Genomic DNA, 20,222 nt, shown 5'->3' on the forward strand with positions numbered 1-20,222 from the left:
ACCAGGTGGAAAACACTGAAACCATCAAGGGTTTATCCCCACAAATTCCATTTCATCTATTTTTGTGTGAAAATATTTGTAGGATATGGAACAAATGCCATATATGATGGAAGACTGCATATATACTGATGGCCAAAAGTTTGGAATAATGTACAGATTTTGCTGTTTTGGAAGGAAATTGGTACTTTAATTCACCAAAGTGGCATTCAACTGATCACAAAATATAATCAGGACATTACTGATATAAAAAACAGCACCACGACTATTTGACAAAAGAAATTTTTGATAAAATCTACACAGGCCCCATTTCCAGCAACCATCACTCCAATGCCTTATCCTTGAGTAATCATGTTAAATTGCTAATTTGGTACAAGAAAATCACTTGCCATTATATCAAACAAAGTTGAAAGCTGTTTGGTTCATTAAATGAAGCTTAACATTGTCTTTGTGTTTGTTTTTGAGTTGCCACAGTATGCAACAGACTGGCATGTCTTAAGGTCAATATTAGGTCAGAAATGGCTGAAAAGAAACAGCTTTCTCTAGAAACTCATCAGTCAATCATTGTTTTGAGGAATGAAGGCTATACAATGCTTGAAACTGCCAAAAAAAAAAAAAAAATGAAGAATTCATACGAAGGTGTACACAACAGTCTTCACAGACAAAGGACAGAAAGAGATGTGGAAAGTCAGGTGTACAACTAAACAGGAGGATAAGTACATCAGAGTCTCTAGTTTGAGAAATAGACACCTCAGATGTCCTCAGCTGACAGCTTCATTGAATTCTACCCACTCAACACCAGTTTCATGTACAACAGTAAAGAGGAGACTCAGGGGAGCAGGCCTTATGGGAAGAATTGTAAAGAAAAAGCCACTTTTGAAACAGAAAAACAAAAAGCAAAGGTTAGAGTGGGCAAAGAAACACAGACATTGGACAACAGATAATTGGAAAAGAGTGTTATGGATCTTAACCCCATTGAGCTTTTGTGGGATCAGCTAGACTTTAAGGTGAGTGAGAAGTGCCCGACAAGACAGTCACATCTATGGCAAGTGCTACAGGAAGCGTGGGGTGAAATGTCACCTGAGTATCTGTCATTGCTGTCAGTGCTGCACGTGGAGGAATTTTTGATGAGAACTCTTTGAAGTAGTTTAAGAAGTTCTGAAAATTTTTTTCAAATTGTAATAGTAATTTTTCATGTTATTAATGTCCTGACTATACATTGTCATCAGTTGAATGCCACTTTGGTGAATAAAAGTACCAATTTCTTTCCATAAGAGCAAAATCTGTACATTATTCCAAACTTTTGGCCTCCAGTGTACTTTATGCAGTTTCATTGTAATCCACATAAGCGTTTAGAATCATAAAACACCTCAGATAATAATTATTGTTTTAAATGTATATATATATATATATATATATATATATATATATATATATATATATATATATATATATTTCAAAACTTTGGCACCCATTCACTTGCATTGTATAGACCAAGAGAGCTGAGGAATTCTTCAAAAAATCTTCATTTGTGTTCTGCAGAAGAAAGAAAGTCATGCACATCCGGGATGGCATAAAGGTGAGTAAATGATGAGAGAATTCTGATTTTTGGGTGAACTATTTCTTTAAGTCTATAGATTTTTTTAGTTAAATAAGTTCAAGGAGCATATATATATATATATATATATATATATATATATATATATATATATATATATATATATATATATATATATATGAGTTATGAGCCCAAAACTTGACATTTCAATTAATGTTTGATTTGACAACTTGATTTTTCCAGTAATTACAACATTAGGGTTTACAGTGTATATATAAATATTGTGTGCTATATTATTAGCCCATTAATGGTCTAAAACAATGTATTAATCTAGGGAGTGGGGCATACTGGTATTAGTAAACTGTATAGTATAGTATAGTAAAGTATATAGGCTACCATAGATATCCACAAACATGGACCATGAAGTTTCCACCGAAATAAAAATTATTGCCTCAACTGTAAAGCAATAGTAAATAAATATGGGATCTCCGTCACAATACAAGCTGCTTTCAGAAACTTTCTGCTATTTTGAGTAATTTCTTTGAGATGTTTTTATTGATATATCCTACTGATATGATCAGCTGTATACAGCCACTGCTATACTATGATAATGATCATGATAAACTGTAACGGTAAAAGTAATGTAACTATTACTAATTTGGCGGAAATTATGGTAAACCCGGTATATTCTTGCAAGGGTATACACTCCTTCGATAAATCTGTATGTATAATGACATCTTTACAGATAATCCATCAGCATTTTTCGATGACTAACGTTTGACTGGAATGCGATGTGTCAGACCGAAAGTGCAATTCAAAACATCGATCCCGATTCCCGACCTTTCGTTTACTCCACAATATAGCCAATGTTTCGTTTCCTACGCGTGATGTTGTGGGAGGTTGTGATATGACTTCTCACCTCTAATCCAGAAAAATAAGGGACAGTCGAAGGATTAGTGTGGCTAGTCTCAATTTCCTGGAAGGATGACGTATTCGCCCCTGGTGAGAATACTCGAGAGGTTGTTTTAAAGAAACAATATGCAGTCTGTCTCAGAGTGTTTTGTAGCCTACTGTAAACGTACAGTATTGCAGCACAAAGGCCAAATTATTTTGAAATTGAAAAATAAATTTAGAAAAGAAAGAAAATGTAAATAAAATGTAACATATTACATTTGATGTCTCTAGCCTTGATAGTTCACAATGTTCACATGTAGATGGATGGACCAAGGAGATTAATACAAGAGTAAGAAATCACAGGAGACCATCCTACAATGATTAATTTAGAATAGAATAGAATAGAATAGAATAGAATAGAATAGTTTTGATTTGCAGAAGGAATCCTATATGACATAGTGAATAAACTGATGGTAAAGAAAGAATATACTGTAGAACATTGACATAATAGCATATTTAATCTAATATTAATACATTTATAATATCAATAATAATAATAATTATTATTATTATTATTAATATGAAACCATACATCAACTTGCTATTTAAAATAAAACAAAGTTAGGCTAATACAATGATAAATGAAAATCTAGCATATTTATAATAAAAAAAAAATCAAAAACATTCACAAATAAAGATCTAAATAGTGAATGTATGGTAACAACAAAAGTAAAAGAGACACACTGTTTACCCAGTAAACTAGGCTATATTTTTCTAAATGTAAATGGAATTATTATAACCTTTTTATAATCATACTGTACTTATTAAATAAGGTCAGTCTGATGTAGTTTATTTAAATAACAATTTAATAAAATAATGATCTGTAAATAGTTTTATTTAATTACAATTATTCAAATAACATTGTGTGCATGCTTAACAGAAATCAGTATCAGACTCAGTCAGACCAACAATAAAGATAAAGATATGGAGAGTTGGTGGGGAGACATCATAAAAACAAAACTGAAAGACACTCAAAATTATGACAAGAATGTTTTTCATATGCAAGAGAAACTAAGCTGAAACCTTGATCTTGAACCACTTTTTTGTAGACAACAATCAACAGCAGATGGAAAAGTGAAATGGCTTCTCTTGAAACGTCATTGTGTATTAATAGCTAACAAGTCAATATTGACATCAGAACAGCTGTATCCATGTTGCAGATTTTTTTATTTGATTTTTTATTTGATTTTTTTTACAACACCCGATGGCAACAGGCCTTTTAAACACCTGTTCAACTTTTACATGCTGGAGCACAACCTTAACTTTATGAAATAATTACGCCCTGCCAGATATAATAAAGACTAATTTGATGGTGAATACTGCTCTATTAAACTCTATATTAAAATCTTTAGATATAGATCTTTCAGATAGGTCCAGACTTGTCCAGTCCAGAACTATATTTTTTTTTCTACATAAACATAAACTGAACATTATCTCTCACGAGATATATTAATATAACTTGTTCTGACAAATTTACAAGCAAAAGTGACTCTTTAAGTATTTGTTTAAAGCACAGATTTGCTTACTAACCTCACAAGCAAAAATCAGAGGCACCATTTTAACTGTTCATCATGAATAATCATCTTCTTGGTTTATATGGTACTTGATTTTTTATTTTTTTATTTATTTATTTTTTATTTTTTTGCATTTTAATAAGATATCATGACATTAAGGTTATGGCAATGATTTTACATATAAACAACTGCATCTATCCACTTTTTAAGGTGCATACATTTGTGGGTTATTTTTTTGCTTATTTTGTGTGTGAATATAGGTTATGTGTTATTGACCAAATGTCATAAAATTAAAACCTTTTGGCAAAACAATTAAACAAACAAACAAATAAACAGAAGCCACAACAAATACTATAAAATCTGTATCAAATGCCCTCAAAAACTTAAACCTCAAAAACATACATCAACATTTATCTTAATTTTCATCGTCATATGTGAATGGCAAAGCAACAACAAATATAAATACAAATACAACAAATAAAAAACAAATTATTGTTATAATGTTTAATTTGTAATATTTTATTATACTTTTTCAAGTGTTAACAATCAGTTTAATAAAGTTCAAACACCCAGAGTCAACAACTCTGAGGGAAAAAAAAAAACATGTTTTAACCCAGACAGTCATAATTTCTCTTCTGGAAAATAAACATGGTCATGTTTTGACTTTACTTCAGGTTTAGAGACAGCTCCTTGGTAACATTATTTAGTGTACAGAAGACAGTTGTATGTAATAAGGGAGTGTTTTAGGCTAGGGTGATTGCACCAGACTGGTATAAGGGAGCTCACTGGAAATTTCCAGGACACAGAGGTAAGAGCGTGTACTGGGGTTGGTAATAACCCAACTAGAGCAAAGCTCTGCTTCGCATTCGAGAGGAATGTGCTAGCTGCCCACTCCCTGAAATCACAACAAAATCATTCTGTTGAATGTCCATCCACAACAATATAAGTAAACACAAAAAAACTTCATGAGTTTTAACACTTGCTTTACCACCTTTTCTCTAGTACCACAATGTACCAAATTAATGTTGTTGGCCAATTTTTGTTTGTTTGTTTTTAATCAAAAACTTATAATGAAATATGTTTGTCAGTTTCAAACCATATCAATCTTTATCACAATAGAAATTAGCTGCTAATTTATGCAATACAATAACAACTCCTATGTAAATCCACATTGATTTTAAAAGCCCTTTTATAAATAAAATCATGGCATAGAATAAAGCAATGTGGCTATTTGTATAGAAAACCAAAAGTATCAGGTTATTGCAATTAAACAGACTAAATCATGAATGTATTTTTTTTATTATTATTATTATTTTACAATAAATATATAAAGATATATTACCTTGAACAATTATTTAAAAGCTGAACATGAGAGCAGACTTTTATCACAAAACTGAATGATCACACTTTATTAGAAAATTACACCTTTACACATAAACTACAAAGAACAGTAGACTAAACAGACTAAATAAAAGACAGCTAGACACTATACCTTGAATGGGATCATCTCCATCTTCTCAGTATTTTCCATTAACAGACACTATTTGAGTAACCAAGTTTTACTTTATGTGTTTAAAACAGTGCGAGAGATTTGTTTTAGTGATGAAGACCAAATGACTCTGACCAACTAGGCTGTCAATTTCTCCTCTCCCATGTCCTTTTATTTCTATTATTCAGGACATGACATTAGAGCATACCAGAGATCCCATGTCATTACACGGCTATGTCTTTATTTGCTCAGTAGGTTAACATGTCAGTCTACGACTTCAATACTTCCATTGTAAGGAGAGGAGGGGGCAGAGATTGCCCAGTTATGGTGCGCGCAGAGGGTTGCCGGATTGCATCATCGCAAAGACAGCTTTTCTGATGCTATAAATAGGATGACGTCACTCGACCCGCCCTCTTACTAGTGCTTCGCCTCTTCTACTATAAAAAGGGGTGATGCAACGAGCCTGCGAGAACTGTAACTTTACCGGCTGAGCTCGAGAACACTCCAACCAGAGTAGAGCATCACAACACGCGCGTTCTGTTCAGTCAAAACAAGGTGAGTGGCAACATTGTTGCAGAGGTTGTTTACGGGTTTTATCGTAACATTCTAGAACAGACTGTGGCGTTTAAATATCTACATTATGTTCAAGTAGCCTATATAAACTCTTCAAGTGGTTGATTTCAAAATTGTACTGTATTTTGGGGTCAACAGTGTAAAGATTGTTTTTTTACATTACATTTTACTAGCTATATATTTACTTATATATACTTATATTACTGCAGAGTAACTAAAGTTGAAATATTACTTTGTGGAATATTTGAATAACGTATTATTTTGCGATCAGCCTAGTTCTAATATCGGTATATGTGTGTCGATATATTTACACAATAACTGTTTACTTTAACTACCAACACATTGGCTTCAGTAGGCTATAACCGGTTTATTACAGTTCAAGGTGATTTTACTGGATGATTATAAATGTACGCCTATATATTGCCTAATTATAACATGTATTTGTACATAACATTTGAATAAAGTGGTTGAATATAAGGAATGGTGTAATAAAAGTAATACAAGTTATATAAATCTTATATAAAAAGTTATATTTATGATGTAATACCCTTAAGGGTTTTGGGGGTAGTATTTTAGCCTAGATAAATGATTTGTGTTGTGATCATTCAATATGTAATTCTGTCGAAGTCAGTATAGGCTAATATAACTAACCAACATCACTAAAAGAAATGTGGGGCAAAGTTTGTAACCGATTACAAGGTTCGTTCTATTTCTTTATTAAGATCGGTTCGGTTGTTTAAATTCTTCGTCATATGTTTTAGATTTCGTAATGATGCTTCAGCATCCTGGTATGGGTCCTTCGGAAATCAGCGCGTCTGCTTTGGTCCCCTGCCTCTCCCCGCCGGGCTCACTCACGCTGGACGACTTCACCAACTTCACTCCGTTAGTCAAAGAGGAGCTGCGCTACGCCATCCAGAACAAGCGCCTGTCCAACGGCATGAGCACTATGACCACTGACCGAGGGTGTCTGAACACCGAACGACCCACTGAACTGCCTGTAGCGAAGCGTGAGGTACGAATGATTCACTAACGATCCCAACTTCCATTGCTTACACAATTTGGGCTACTTGTTCAACCAGACATAATTAAGTATCATTGGTAACACTTTACAATAAGGTTGTATTAGTAATTTACAAAAATTAAAATTAGTGATAATTTTATCAGCACTTTTAAACTAAGTTCATGTTAATTTCAACATATAATAATTAATTTTTACATTAAAATGTACATATTAACAGTAGTAAATGCATTATGAACTGACAAGAACTAACAATGAACCAGTCCTAGCCTATTGGGGGCCCTAAGCAAAAATTGGGTGCCCCGTCAGTATGTTCGTAACACTACTTATAATGTCTTTGATAGTGTGGGGGGCCTAAGCAACTTGATTAGTTTGCCTATAGGGAGGACCGGCACTACAGTGAACAATAGTATTTTCATAAATTAGCATTAACTAATGTCAACAAACCTTACTGTAAAGTGTTATCGAAATATGTAATTTTCTATATTTCAGATTTGTTACATTGAGTAACACATACATAGAAAAGCCATGCTTACACAATTTGCTTGTTCAACCAGTCATTTACATAATTCAAAATCATTAGGTCGTTTATGCTTTCAAAAAATCGATTTCATTAAACAATATATATATATATATAAACAATATACAGTGTATTATAATGCAATAAATATTTACATTTCAGGTCATTCCAGAGGAGAGTGAAAGGAGAAAAAGAAGAAGGGAAAGAAACAAAATTGCAGCAGCAAAATGTAGAAACAAGAAAAAGGAAAAAACCGACCATTTACAAAAGGTAACCTTTGTTATTTTCTAAAACCAAGTGCAAAAAGTCTGCTTATTAAAGTCATTAAAAAGAATTGTGACTCTCATAACACTAATTTGCTGTTTCTGAACAAAAATTTTTATTAGGCTACACTGTAAAAAATATGTATTAAACATATATTTCTACAAGATCTAACCCTTAAAATTATTATTATTTTATTTGTATTTTTTGGGGGTGTAACCTAATTAATTCAAGTTAATTCAGAGATATTATATATAATATTTTATAATATAATATTTTTGACTTTTAACTAGATATTACCACATGAAGCACATAGGTTAAAAATAATTTACACTCATTTAATTTTTTATTTAAATGGCTCTTGTGTTGAACATAGGAATCAGAGAAGTTGGAGTCCATCAACGCCGAGCTCAAAGCCCAGATTGAAGAACTGAAGAACCAAAAGCAGCAGCTAGTTTACATGCTCAACTTGCACAGGCCCACCTGTATTGTCCGTGCTCAGAATGGCCAGACCCCTGAGGACGAGAGGATGCTCTTTATCCAGCAGATCAAGGAGACCTCCTTGCAAGGTCTTAATTTTACCACAAGTGGACCAACACACACAATAGCAACTAGCTGTGGGCATCTCTGAATCAAACTGTACAGTTAAGAAGCTAAAGACTCGGCAGTCGTTGCCAAGGAAAATGTAAAGGTTCGCCCAGATTATAAAGGACTAAGGACTAAACTACACATGGGTGCCTTCTATGCCAACCAAGGTCGGTCTGAGGTACACTGAAAGGGACTAGCACTAAAGTGTTTAAAGATGTTTAATGCATTTTTTTCACGTAGATTCTGTTCTTTAAACCTGTTCATAATTGTATGCTTTTTTGTATGCACCAAAGCTTGTTGTCATGTTTATGCTAAAGCAACATGATGTATTTATCACCTTGTTGGTTAAATGAAACCCTGGTGGTGTGTTTGACAGCAAGTACTATTCTTGTGAGGAAAAATGGAAGACTAATGTAGTGATTGCGTGTATCTTTTTCATTTATTGAAGATAAAGACATAACATACAGGGTGATGAAGTTAATTAGCTTAGTTGCATGTGTATCTGTGGCCTCTGCCTTGTTTAGTATCCTTGTAACATGCCACATGAAGTATTTCAAGCTGCTACTAATCTCTCAGGACATGGTCTATATATTACAGGAAACTCATCCTAAATAAACAGATAAAATGACAGAGAAGTCAGGTGTCAGGCATGCTACTTACAAGAAAGTCTCTCCCTTTAGAGACTAGAACTTTCACCACTAAAGGCCTGTCTGTGCAATCACCTCTACGGTCTGAAAACTTTGTTACAATGCTGTGAGCAGGAGGGTTTGCATTTGCCAGCCCACTGTACAATGAGTGATGTTTTTGTGCTATTAAGGGACATATACTTATTTTCTGATGTTGCATTTTTCATATACTGTGTGTTGTTATTGTATAGATGCACAAACCTCTACACTTATCCTAAAGGGAAAAACACATGAAGTAAAGCTCTTATTTTTGGTCTGGTTATGTTCCTAGATCATGTGTCAAGCAATTTTGAAAAAAACTTACCACATGACATCTGATCAAGCCCTGTGACTACATTGCTTAACTTTACATTTAGAGTTAAGGAAGAGTTTTGCCTCTGCAAAAAACTTCTGTCAGTCAATTGTTACGAGGGGAAATCCCGAAAACCTTTTCACCTAAATCTCCCGTAACGTTTCTGAGTCTATATTTCTTTTCAGTTGTGTGTTGAAAGGTTAAATGGCGCAGGCGTCAGATAGCCTTTCTTGTTCTATGTAATTGTTCAAACAGGCACGCCAATCACAAAATGTTGTACTACTGACATTAAGTGTGTTATGGAAACAAAGCTATGCTTAATATCTGAGGTTAAACCAAACTGTATTTGTCACACCATCCAAGGCAAACTATTGAAGCAACCAAAACAGTTATGATTGAGAAGTTAATGGCCTGTATCTGAACTGTGTATGGCTTCAGTTTGACTCTTGTTTGTTGTTTGTTTTTGATACTTTATTAATAAAAACATATACCTTCAATTGAGTTGTTCCTTGTAAAGAAGTCTCAACAAACACTGGATACCTTACCTTTGTTAAACCTTCTGTTTTCTGAGAAAATTCTGTTCGGGTCAAAAAAGACCCAGCACACTCCCTTTAGAAATCCCATAGACTTCCATTGAAAGGGTCCTCTCACATATCTATGCATCAGGATATCATAGAGACTTGGGAATGGTCAATTTTGACTTGGGCAAGTAAGCAACCACCTAGCAACACCCTAGTAATGCCCTACTAACCACCCAAAACATTGCATGAATATAAACATGTAATACATTTTGTTGTATTAATTCATTTATTTATTGTTGTGGAGAATCTAATGGCAATTTGACCAAAAACAAGATTTTCACTGTTTTTAATCTCTTAAATGACCCGAATATAATAGGAGGGTTAAATGGAATGTAAACTGAAAAGATGTTTTGTCAGGTTACCTAAAATGTGATTCATCTAACATTTAAAGTCACTGGTTTCATTCAAGTCAAAAATATAATTTCATATGACTGAATAAACCTGACTAGGTACCTAACGAAAGTGATTTTTAAGTGTCAGAACAAATAAGAAATATAAATTGCTACTCTTTACAGTGTAAATACAGTGTACATACTTCAAATGCTTAGTCCAAAAAAGAAGCACTGTTTATTGCTGTGCTGAGAAATTTGAGCGAGTGGTAGGACAAGTCCACCTGAGAGAGATGCTGACTCTAATGGCAAAGAGTGAATCAAGTTCATCCAGATAGCAATCATTCAGCATTTTCCCCTGATTGTGATAATTATCTCTGACAGATGGTTTCATACAAGGAAAACAAATGCATTATGTTACTGATTGATGCATTCATTAATTATGGGGGTGGCATGATGAGGCTTTAAACTTTCATATGTATTATTACAGTCTTCTTAAATTCCACAGAAAACACAAGGCAGGACTAATGCACAAAGGTGCTAGAAAACTTCTGGCAATGTTTGGTATGTGTGCAGGAACTACAGTACTTTTTGTTAATTTCCACTTTAGGAAGGTTTTGAAAAATTGCTAGCAAAATCTTAGGTTTACTTTTCAATATTAACTGTAGAAAAAAATAACCTGTTGTCGTACAGGAACTAAAATAACCCTTTCATACCTACAGTCCCGGTACTTTTCCCTTTTTAGATTCTTTCTAGATGAGAACTCTTACGAGGAACAGAACACCTAAGAACTCTTACAAGGAACAGGACACCCTTTTCGTCTTTAGCATTCACATTCACAAAAGTAACCCCCGTAGTGACATCATCTAGTATCAACCATTTTTCTTCTGATGATGTTGGCACACACAATTCAATAGCAACAACAACAATGAAATCAACAACACCGAAGGAGGACGCCAGGATCGGAGCTACGCTTTTGTTAGAGCTGTTTTATACAAACTTTGGCTGCAAACTTAGTCAGCTGTCTTGCTGCCAAATCAGTTAATAGTTAAAACAACAGAGTTTGTGGATGAATGGAAAGCTTAAGGAAACTGGTCTCTGAACAGTTTAAAAAGTAATTTATTTCATCCTACCTCATTATACAACCTCCAAAGGCAGCATTTTCACAGTTTTGGACGCAGCCTGTGTCTTCAGGTTACGGTTTTAGACTGGTGACATGAGCCATGCATGCCGTGCTGTGTCCTGCAGCTGGAGTGAGAGGAGAGGGGAGACGGTCAGACTTCTCAGTGGAAAACAATCTTTTACAAAAAAGGCTTTTATGAATCAACATAAATTACTGTACTGAAATACTTATTAATACTGAAAAACATTGTATTATTTATATCCATCCTCCCAGGAAAAATCTGATGTAGTAATCCAGAAATCACTTTATTTTCTGTATAGTCACACAGTACAAACAGTAGAGATCCAATGAAAACTCATAGCATGTCTCTACGCCCCGAAAGTGCCTACCTTGGAGTAGGAGCTAAAAATGTCCCTTAAAATGCTATAGTTCCTCAGGTGCGAAAGCACTTGCAGTACCAGTCCCAGAGAAAAGTACCCAAAACAGCTTTAGTCCCTGCATTAGGAAAGGGCCTTTATATAGGGATCAGCTTATTAGCATGACTATTTTGATTTAGTAGTGATAAAAACAGAATACAAAAATAGACATATTACTTAATTTCCATTAGCTATGAATAACAACAGAGCGGAATCATTTGTTTCTAAGGCTGATATTAAGGAAGATAAAAGACTGAATGGGAAAACTGAATGGAAAAAAAGATGCCCCTGAAATATATTTTCTTATTGGAAAGGACTTACAGCCAGAGTGTATTTAACAAGGTAAACAACATGTACCAATAGGTCCTAGGATTACATTTCAAATGTGTCCGTCCATCTGATAAAACGTAGTGGTGTTGCTACAACACTTAGCTTTATCAAGATGTGTTTGTATCTTATACTGGTTCTCTGGAATATTGGTTCAAGAAATAAGCTTTCTATTGAATGCGTCAACAGTTCCAAGTTAATCCATTCATGTTAACAATATGCCATGTAATCTTTAATTGCATTTGCTGTCATTACTTTGTACTCCACCCTGATATGTAATAAAAGTAGATTCTTATGGCCTTTTTGTCCAGAAAGTTGTTTCAGATAGAGCCATTCTTTTATTTTCTCCCTTCAAGGAATGTTCTAGGTTCAATACAAGTTAAGCTCAGTTGGCAGCATTTGCGGCATAATGTTAATTACCACAAACAATATTCACAGTAAATGGCTACAGTAAGGCACTTACTATGGAAGTGAATGGGCCAGTCAATAAACTTACTTAAAATACACATTGTTTAATAGCCACAAGACATAAATATGAAAAATATTTGCATAATTTTATAATAAAAGTAATACATTTTCTTTCAAACCGTATTTGTGTAAAGTTATAATAAACATTACTACTTCGTTACCATGACAACACAACATGGGGAAACCCTGTAAGCGATTTTGTCTTGTGGCTACAGATTTGAAACAGTGTGTATTTTAATGTTTATGGACTGGCCCCATTTACTTCCATTATATAATAAACTCCTTTATTCTTAACTCCTCCTTTTTATAATAAACAAAGGACGAATCTAAACATTTTTTTTTTTTTTTTTTTTTGATAATCAAAATGATGCTACAAATGCTGTCGACTGAGCTTAACTTGTATTGAACTCAAAACTTTCCTTTACTTTGCTTTGTTTTATTCCCTTCAAGAAGAAAAACATGCATGGGGCAATCAAGTCAGTGTTCCTTCTTATTGCTTCATCATTCCTGATGCAGATTCATGCCATACTGACATGATGTTATGCTCTTATGTGGGCCTCAAAAATGTTTCACTGATAACTTCCACCTCTTTTTCAAAAACTCAAAAAAATAAAAAATAAAATAAATAAATAAATAAATAAAACACAACATTCACAGGAAGTTGTGTAGTTGTGTGTCTTTGTCTAGTTTTACTCTGCATACATTTGATCCCAAAGCATGTGTTATCAAACAACCAGACTGATCTTACTGTGAATTTGGTGACAGTAGGTCAAAATTCTTTATCTGAAATCGGTCTGCGCTCACTGAAATTCAAACTACTGCCTCCAGAGGCTGAAACTGGAAGTGTTTTTGAACGTATGAGCACATGTAAGACCAGTTTCCATGTGAAATGTCCAAAAAGTGGCACCACAAGCAAGTTGAATGTAGTAGTAAATGGTTTAAAACAGTCAACAGGTATTCATATTTATTAACCATATGCCCTAATCCAAACCCCAACCCTAAACCTAACTTCCAATGTAAAAATTTAATCTTAAAGGTGCACTCAGTAACTTTTGTTTTATCTTGGACTGACACCTAGCGGCTTGGATGCAGCATCATTTAGTCAAGTCATTTTTAATCAATAGTTCTCAGTTTCAGATGCCATTGTAGAAATTTTGTATTCACAGTCAGCCATGATTACTTTAATCAATGAGTGAAAGTGTCAAAGAACAGGACTGTTACTGAGATTAAGCTAAAAGTATTCGGTTGGTTATGTGATTCTAAAATGGCAGCCCCCATGTGCGGACCCTCTCCATGTAGAATAAAACAGCTTTTATAAAGTTACTGATAAGACTGGAGTCTTCATTTTAATGCAAGTGGTCATGATTTCCTATACATACATGGCAAAATTACAATTAATATCTTTAGGAGTTAAACTTTAATGATTTTTGATCACAACTTGTCAGACTTAACCCAACAAGATTACACTTTGGAACTACAAGATCATCTTCAGAAGGCATCATATGGGAAGCAACAAATATTTTTTAATGCGAAGTGAATTGAAACTTTTCTGAAATCTAAACAAGCTATTTAAAACTATCAGTGTTCTTCTAATTCAACTTACCTGTGAATGCATTCATTTGACATTTTACATTCAGCTGGGAGTGACCTAGACTCCTTACACCATGACCTGACTTCCACCATGATGCAATTGCACTTTGCCCTGGCAGGATATTAACTAACATGGTCACAGCCCTTGGCAATAAATGCAATCAGTGGAAACTTCAAATTTTGATGCAACTGCTTAAAACTGTTGCAATGGAATCTACAGATGTCAGTGTTTTGAAACAGAGCTGAGGCTATTTATTTCAAACATTCAAGTCATAACCATTAAACATGATTGTAAAGTTTTGATGTAATACACTGATGTCATATATATGCAAATCATGTTGACAGAAACAGTAAAATATGACTGACAGGTTTAAAAAAAATTCCAGCATGCTTATATGCTTACTCCCCTGTTACTGTGTCTATTATAAACCTCATGTTTAGAATGATTGATGGGTATGCATAGATAAATGCTGAAGGCATTTAGAGACCAGTCTAGACCACATCCTTTCCCCTTTCTTTTACTTTAGGGGAGATCGAGGAAGTAGGCTCAATGGGAAGTTCAAGGTCCACATTCTTGTTTAAGTTCTTGTAAGGGTTCCAGGAGTTTTTAGAATTGAGGGCAAACACCTACAGCTGTTACCAGGAAATCAGAGGAAGGAAGGAAGTTAGAATTACAGAGTTTTCTGCCCAGTGGCGCTTTAAGAAACACACACTGGCTGAAGACACACCCCTCGTTTTCCAGCTAACAATGGTATTTGCATAGGCCTCTATTCAGATTTAAAAACGTTTCCAGTGTAAAGGCAATTTAAAAATGTTGTGAAAATATTTTCTACTTCCTTCTATTTTCGTGTTGTGACAAGATGACATATTTACAGTTCTGTCACAACTTACACTTTTACAATGTAGGCAATCTATTAAAACAGTTTAAGGTAGCAGCTTTCTCTACTTTTGAAAAAATATCATATTAAAAAAACGTTGATAAAATAAATAAATTATTTTTTAAATATAGTAGATAAAATCTAGGCAAAATGCATGTTATTCAGCAATGTGTCCAATAAAGGGCACAACAATCAAAGAATTTGAGTTGACCACAAAGCCCTGACATTTTACAAAGTTTATAAGGTTTATAAGCTGTTCGTAGAATATACCACATCCAATAAGGTCTAAGCATTTACGTATTCTCTTATTTGTATGCATGCATTTACACTCACTTAGAACTTTATTTGGAACACTATGGTCCTCATAAAGTGCCCGATGTGGTCTTCTGATGTTGTAGCCCATCTGCCTCAAGGTTCGATGTGTTGTGCATTCTGAGATGCTATTCTGCTCACTACAGTTAAACAGAGTGGTTATCTGAGTTACCGTAGACTTTGTCAGCTCGAACAAGTCTGGCCATTCTCTGTTGACCTCTCTCATCAACAAGGCATTTCCATCCGCAGAACTGCCACTCATTGGATGTTTTTTGTTATTGGCACCATTCTGAGTAAACTCTAGAGACTGTTATGCATGAGAATCCCAAGGGAACAGCAGTTACAAAAATACCCTAATATACTGAAACGTGCAGCACTATTAACATTGTCTTGTTGACATTACCTAACAAATGCTTTTTGGCCTTAAATGTTTTCAAATAAAGTAGACAGAGCTGTGAGGAGCACTAGGACTTTTCAGAAGAGAAGAGAAAACTGGAAGAGAAATGTAGAAGTGTGTACCATGCACTGGTTAAGAAGGTAAGTCCATGAAGGTTTGTGGAAGTGATACAATCAGGAAAAAAATCTGACAACCATCTTACCACAACCACCACCAATATAGTTCCAACACCAAAAAAAAAAAAAAAAGAAAAAAAGAAATAAAGGAACATTTTTGTCCATTCCTGATTTCATAAACTCATTTTAATAGTTTTAATTGTATTAGCAGGTTGGAATCTGTATCACAAAGTGTACAAGCCAATGTCATATTAAACAGATTTCATACAAATGTCAAACAAAACAGACAAGAAATGTTCTTTTACCAAATACAGGGACACATATAAGACAAGAAACACAATCAAGCCAGAGACAGAAAAATAACACTTAGTTTAAATACTTTAATAATGTGCAGGCATAACAAACCTGCTGTCACTCAGTTTCCCAAAACCTACAAGGTTTAGTTCATAATACAAGGCACATATATCACACACACACACACACATACAAAAAAACATGTTAAAGCAAAGAGAGAAAAGTAACGTTTGAATTATGCTAATCTATTATTGTTAGTTTTAATATTTTACAATAATGTGCTGGCATACCAAACATGTTGTTACAGAGTGAACCGAGTGAAACTGGCACTGGGTATTTTGGTCAAATAGCTCTCTAAAGCAGAAATCATGTCATTCATTCACAGCTTAAGTAGATGTGGTACATCAAATGGTTTAGTTAGTGGTTAGTGGATGTATTCACATGAGCCATGACCGTGGGATAAGTAACATGACAACAGAATTTCTGTATTCAGAATGTCATAATGCAAGAGAAACTTTAAGTTTGAACAAATGATTTGACAATCGTTCACTTGTATCCTGACTGAAAACACTGTAAACTTAACAAAAGAGTTAATACTTTTGAATGAAAAAAAAAACTGTGATTATTACCGTTAGCATACAAGAATTACTTTAAAATACACTGGCGTCCAAAAGTTTGGAATAATGTACAGATTTTGCTCTTATGGATATAAATTGGTACTTTTATTCACCGAAGTGGCATTCAACTGATCACAATGTATAATCAGGACATTAATAACATGAAAAATTACTATTACAATTTGAAAAAAATATTCAGAACTTCTTAAACTACTGCAAAGAGTTCTCATCAAAAAATCCTCCACGTGCAGCAATGACAGCTTTGCAGATCCTTGGCATTCTAACTGTCAGTTTGTCCAGATACTTAGGTGACATTTCACCCCACGCTTCCTGTAGCACTTGCCATAGATGTAGCTGTCTAGTCGGGCACTTCTCACGCACCTTACAGTCTAGCTGATCCCACTAAATCTCAATGTGGTTAAGATCCATAACACTCTTTCCAATTATCTGTTGTCCAATGTCTGTGTTTCTTTGCCCACTCTAACCTTTTCTTTTTGTTTTTTTTCCCAATTCTTCCCATAAGGCCTGAACCCCTGAGTGTTCTCTTTACTGTTGTAAACAACCCAAACACCTCTGATGTTTGAGAAAAGGCCAATGAAAATTGGCGAGTGGAATTTGCATGTCACTACCCCGGACATACGGGTATAAAAGGAGCTGGTGTGCAACCACTCATTCAGATTTTTTCTTCAGAGCCGAGCGGTGTTGATGTATTCCATTGCCAATCCATTTGCCTCTGTAGAAAGCAAGCGACCTCCGCGGCTGTTGGATTTCACGGCGCATCACAACGGTTTCTCCCCCTCTCGCACAGATAAGTGCGGAGAACGCCCCTGGGCACGTCGACAGTGCGCGTTGAGCACTAAAAGAGTATATATTCCCTAAAAGAGTGGGCACTAATGGAAAGCTTCTTTTTAAAGATGCCTTTCCAGTTATGTGCAGTTCCTGGTTGCGGTCATTATCACTCCGCTTCTGACGGTCACGATCGCTGCCTTACATGTCTGGGCTCCAGACACGCTGAGACAGCGTTTGTGGATGGTTCATGCCCGCACTGCGAGAGCATGGCCACGTTGTGATCGTGGCTTTCCTTCCTCAGAGGGAAAGCCACTCCAGCCGCTCCCCGCTGCGGTTCTTCTGCCCACGGGTTAACGGTTAACGCTGGGAGCGATTGGGAGACTTCAATGGAACTAACTCTGCTGGGTGAATCCCCACGAACCTCCCATTCCCTAGCACACTTGTGCGCTCTGGTTGAGTTCTGGGATGAGTCAGGCGGCCCGCCTCAGAGCAGGTTCGACCTCCCATTTGCCGCTCGAGAGGATGATGATATCTCGATAGCAGCATCGGAGAGCAGGCTGCTTCAGTCCAGTGCGGAGGACTCAGCTGGGCTTCCGCCTTCGGGTGTGGTCGTCCAGTCTGAGGCTGATGCCGAGCTGACAGCCATGCTTTCCCGGGACGCCACGAGTGCCGGGCTAGAGTGGAACCCTCCACCCTACCCTGAACCCTCACAGGCGCTCTCCACCCCGGTGCCTTTCTTCCCAGAGGTGCATGAAGAACTCGCATCTTTCACTGCCTGGACCGGGCTTTCGAGTTCTGCTGCTCTCACCACCCTCAACAGCGGGGCGGCCAGGGACTACACAGGCGTTCCCCAGGTAGATCAGGTGATTGCGGTGCACTTGTGCCCGCAGAGCGCCGCCACCAGGTGGAACCATCCTAGGCTCCCATTCAAGGCCTGTAAGACTACATCGTCTCTGACGGCGAAGGCTTACAGTGCCGCAAGGCGGGCCTTCTCCGCTCTGCATGACATGGCCCTCCTGCAGGTCCACCAGGCCAAGGCATTGAAAGAGCTGCACGAGGGTTGTCCTGACCCGGGAGTAATGCAGGACCTTACCCTACGGGTGACAAAGGTCACAGCGCGGGCTCTCGGGCAGGTGATGTCCACGTTGGTGGTCCAGGAGCGCCACCTTTGGCTCAACCTGGTTGAGATGAGGGATGCTGACAAGGTTCGCTTCCTTGACACCCCCTTTTCCCAGGTTGGCCTTTTCTGTGACACCGTCGAAGACTTCGCACAGCAGTTTTCGACAATAAAGCAGCAGACCAAGGCTATTCAGCACATCTTGCCGCAGCGTGGTTCAAGATCGCGAACCCTGTCTGCCCATCGCTGTGATGATCCTCCTGCGGCTGCAACATTGGATCTGCCACGGCCTGAGCCAACGGCTCGTCCCCGGCGTAGAGCTCCCAGCAGGAAACTGACACCCCTGTCTCACGGTCCGCGACCAAGAACCCTAGGAAGGCTTCGAAGCAGAGGTGAGGAGACTTGTGCCACATTTGGAGGTGATAGATGGACCATTCCATCCCCCGGTGGAGGGCCGAAGGGAGAATCCTTGGTTCCCTTTTTTGAGTTCGCCGCATGCCCGAAAAAAAAAGAGCATGCGGCAAAAGAGCACTTTCCTCACTCTCTGGGTCATACACTCAATACCTTCGGCCGTCGTTGTTACGACAGCTGTGCACCGAGCATTCGTGGCCAGGGCGTTGCAGGTGTGGGTTTCCCAACTCCATGCACCCAGCCGCGACACACACACACCCACGCACAGGCAGTTGTGGCTGGTTACAAGGATGGCTGGCTGAAAGATTGGAGCTTCAGGTCAACTGGGAAGAGCAAGCTCGCCCCGGTGCAGAGCATCTCTTTTCTCGGGATGGAGTTGGACTCGGTTGCTATGACCACTCATCTCACGAACAAGCATGCTCAGTCAGTGATGAATTGCCTGAAGGCATTCAGGGGGAGAATAGCGGTCCCACTGAAACCATTTCAGAGGCTCCTGGGGCATATGTCATCCTCGGCGGCGGTCACGCCCCTCGGGTTGATGCATATGAGACCGCTTCAGCACTGGCTTCAGACGCGAGTCCCGAGATGGGCATGGCACCACAGCACACATTGCATGGCTATCACACCGATCTGCCGCCGCTTGTTCAGCCCTTGGACGGACCTGGCATTTCTTTGGGCAGGGGTTCCCCTAGAGCAGGTCTCCAGGCGAGTCATCGTCACGATAGACGCCTCCAAGTCAGGCTGGTGTGCCTTTTGCAATGGGCACACAGCCGCAGGTTCCTGGACAGGCCCTTGTCAAGTTGGGCGTTTCCCCCAGTGAGCCTATTTGCTCAGACATTGTGCAAGGTCAGGGAGGACGAGGATCATGTCCAGTTGGTAGCGCCCTACTGGCCCACCCAGGCTTGGTTCTCAGAACTCACTCTCCTCGCGACAGCCCCTCCCTGGAAAATTCCCCTGAGGAAGGACCTTCTTTCTCAGAGACGAGGCACGATCTGGCACCCGCGACC

At 37.4% G+C, this 20,222-nt stretch overlaps 1 protein-coding gene across 1 annotated transcript; it reads left to right on the forward strand.

The window, feature by feature from the left end:
• Positions 1-5,955: 5,955 nt before the first annotated feature.
• On the forward strand, positions 5,956-9,947 carry atf3 (activating transcription factor 3). Its single transcript, XM_051645407.1, has 4 exons — positions 5,956-6,067; positions 6,847-7,097; positions 7,786-7,893; positions 8,261-9,947. The coding sequence occupies exons 2-4, from the start codon at positions 6,855-6,857 to the stop codon at positions 8,513-8,515; spliced, it is 606 nt and encodes a 201-aa protein (XP_051501367.1). The 5' UTR covers positions 5,956-6,067; positions 6,847-6,854; the 3' UTR covers positions 8,516-9,947.
• Positions 9,948-20,222: the final 10,275 nt, after the last annotated feature.

The sequence above is a fragment of the Myxocyprinus asiaticus genome, chromosome 19 (assembly GCF_019703515.2).
Source record: "Myxocyprinus asiaticus isolate MX2 ecotype Aquarium Trade chromosome 19, UBuf_Myxa_2, whole genome shotgun sequence".
In the NCBI taxonomy this organism is placed as follows: domain Eukaryota; kingdom Metazoa; phylum Chordata; class Actinopteri; order Cypriniformes; family Catostomidae; genus Myxocyprinus; species Myxocyprinus asiaticus.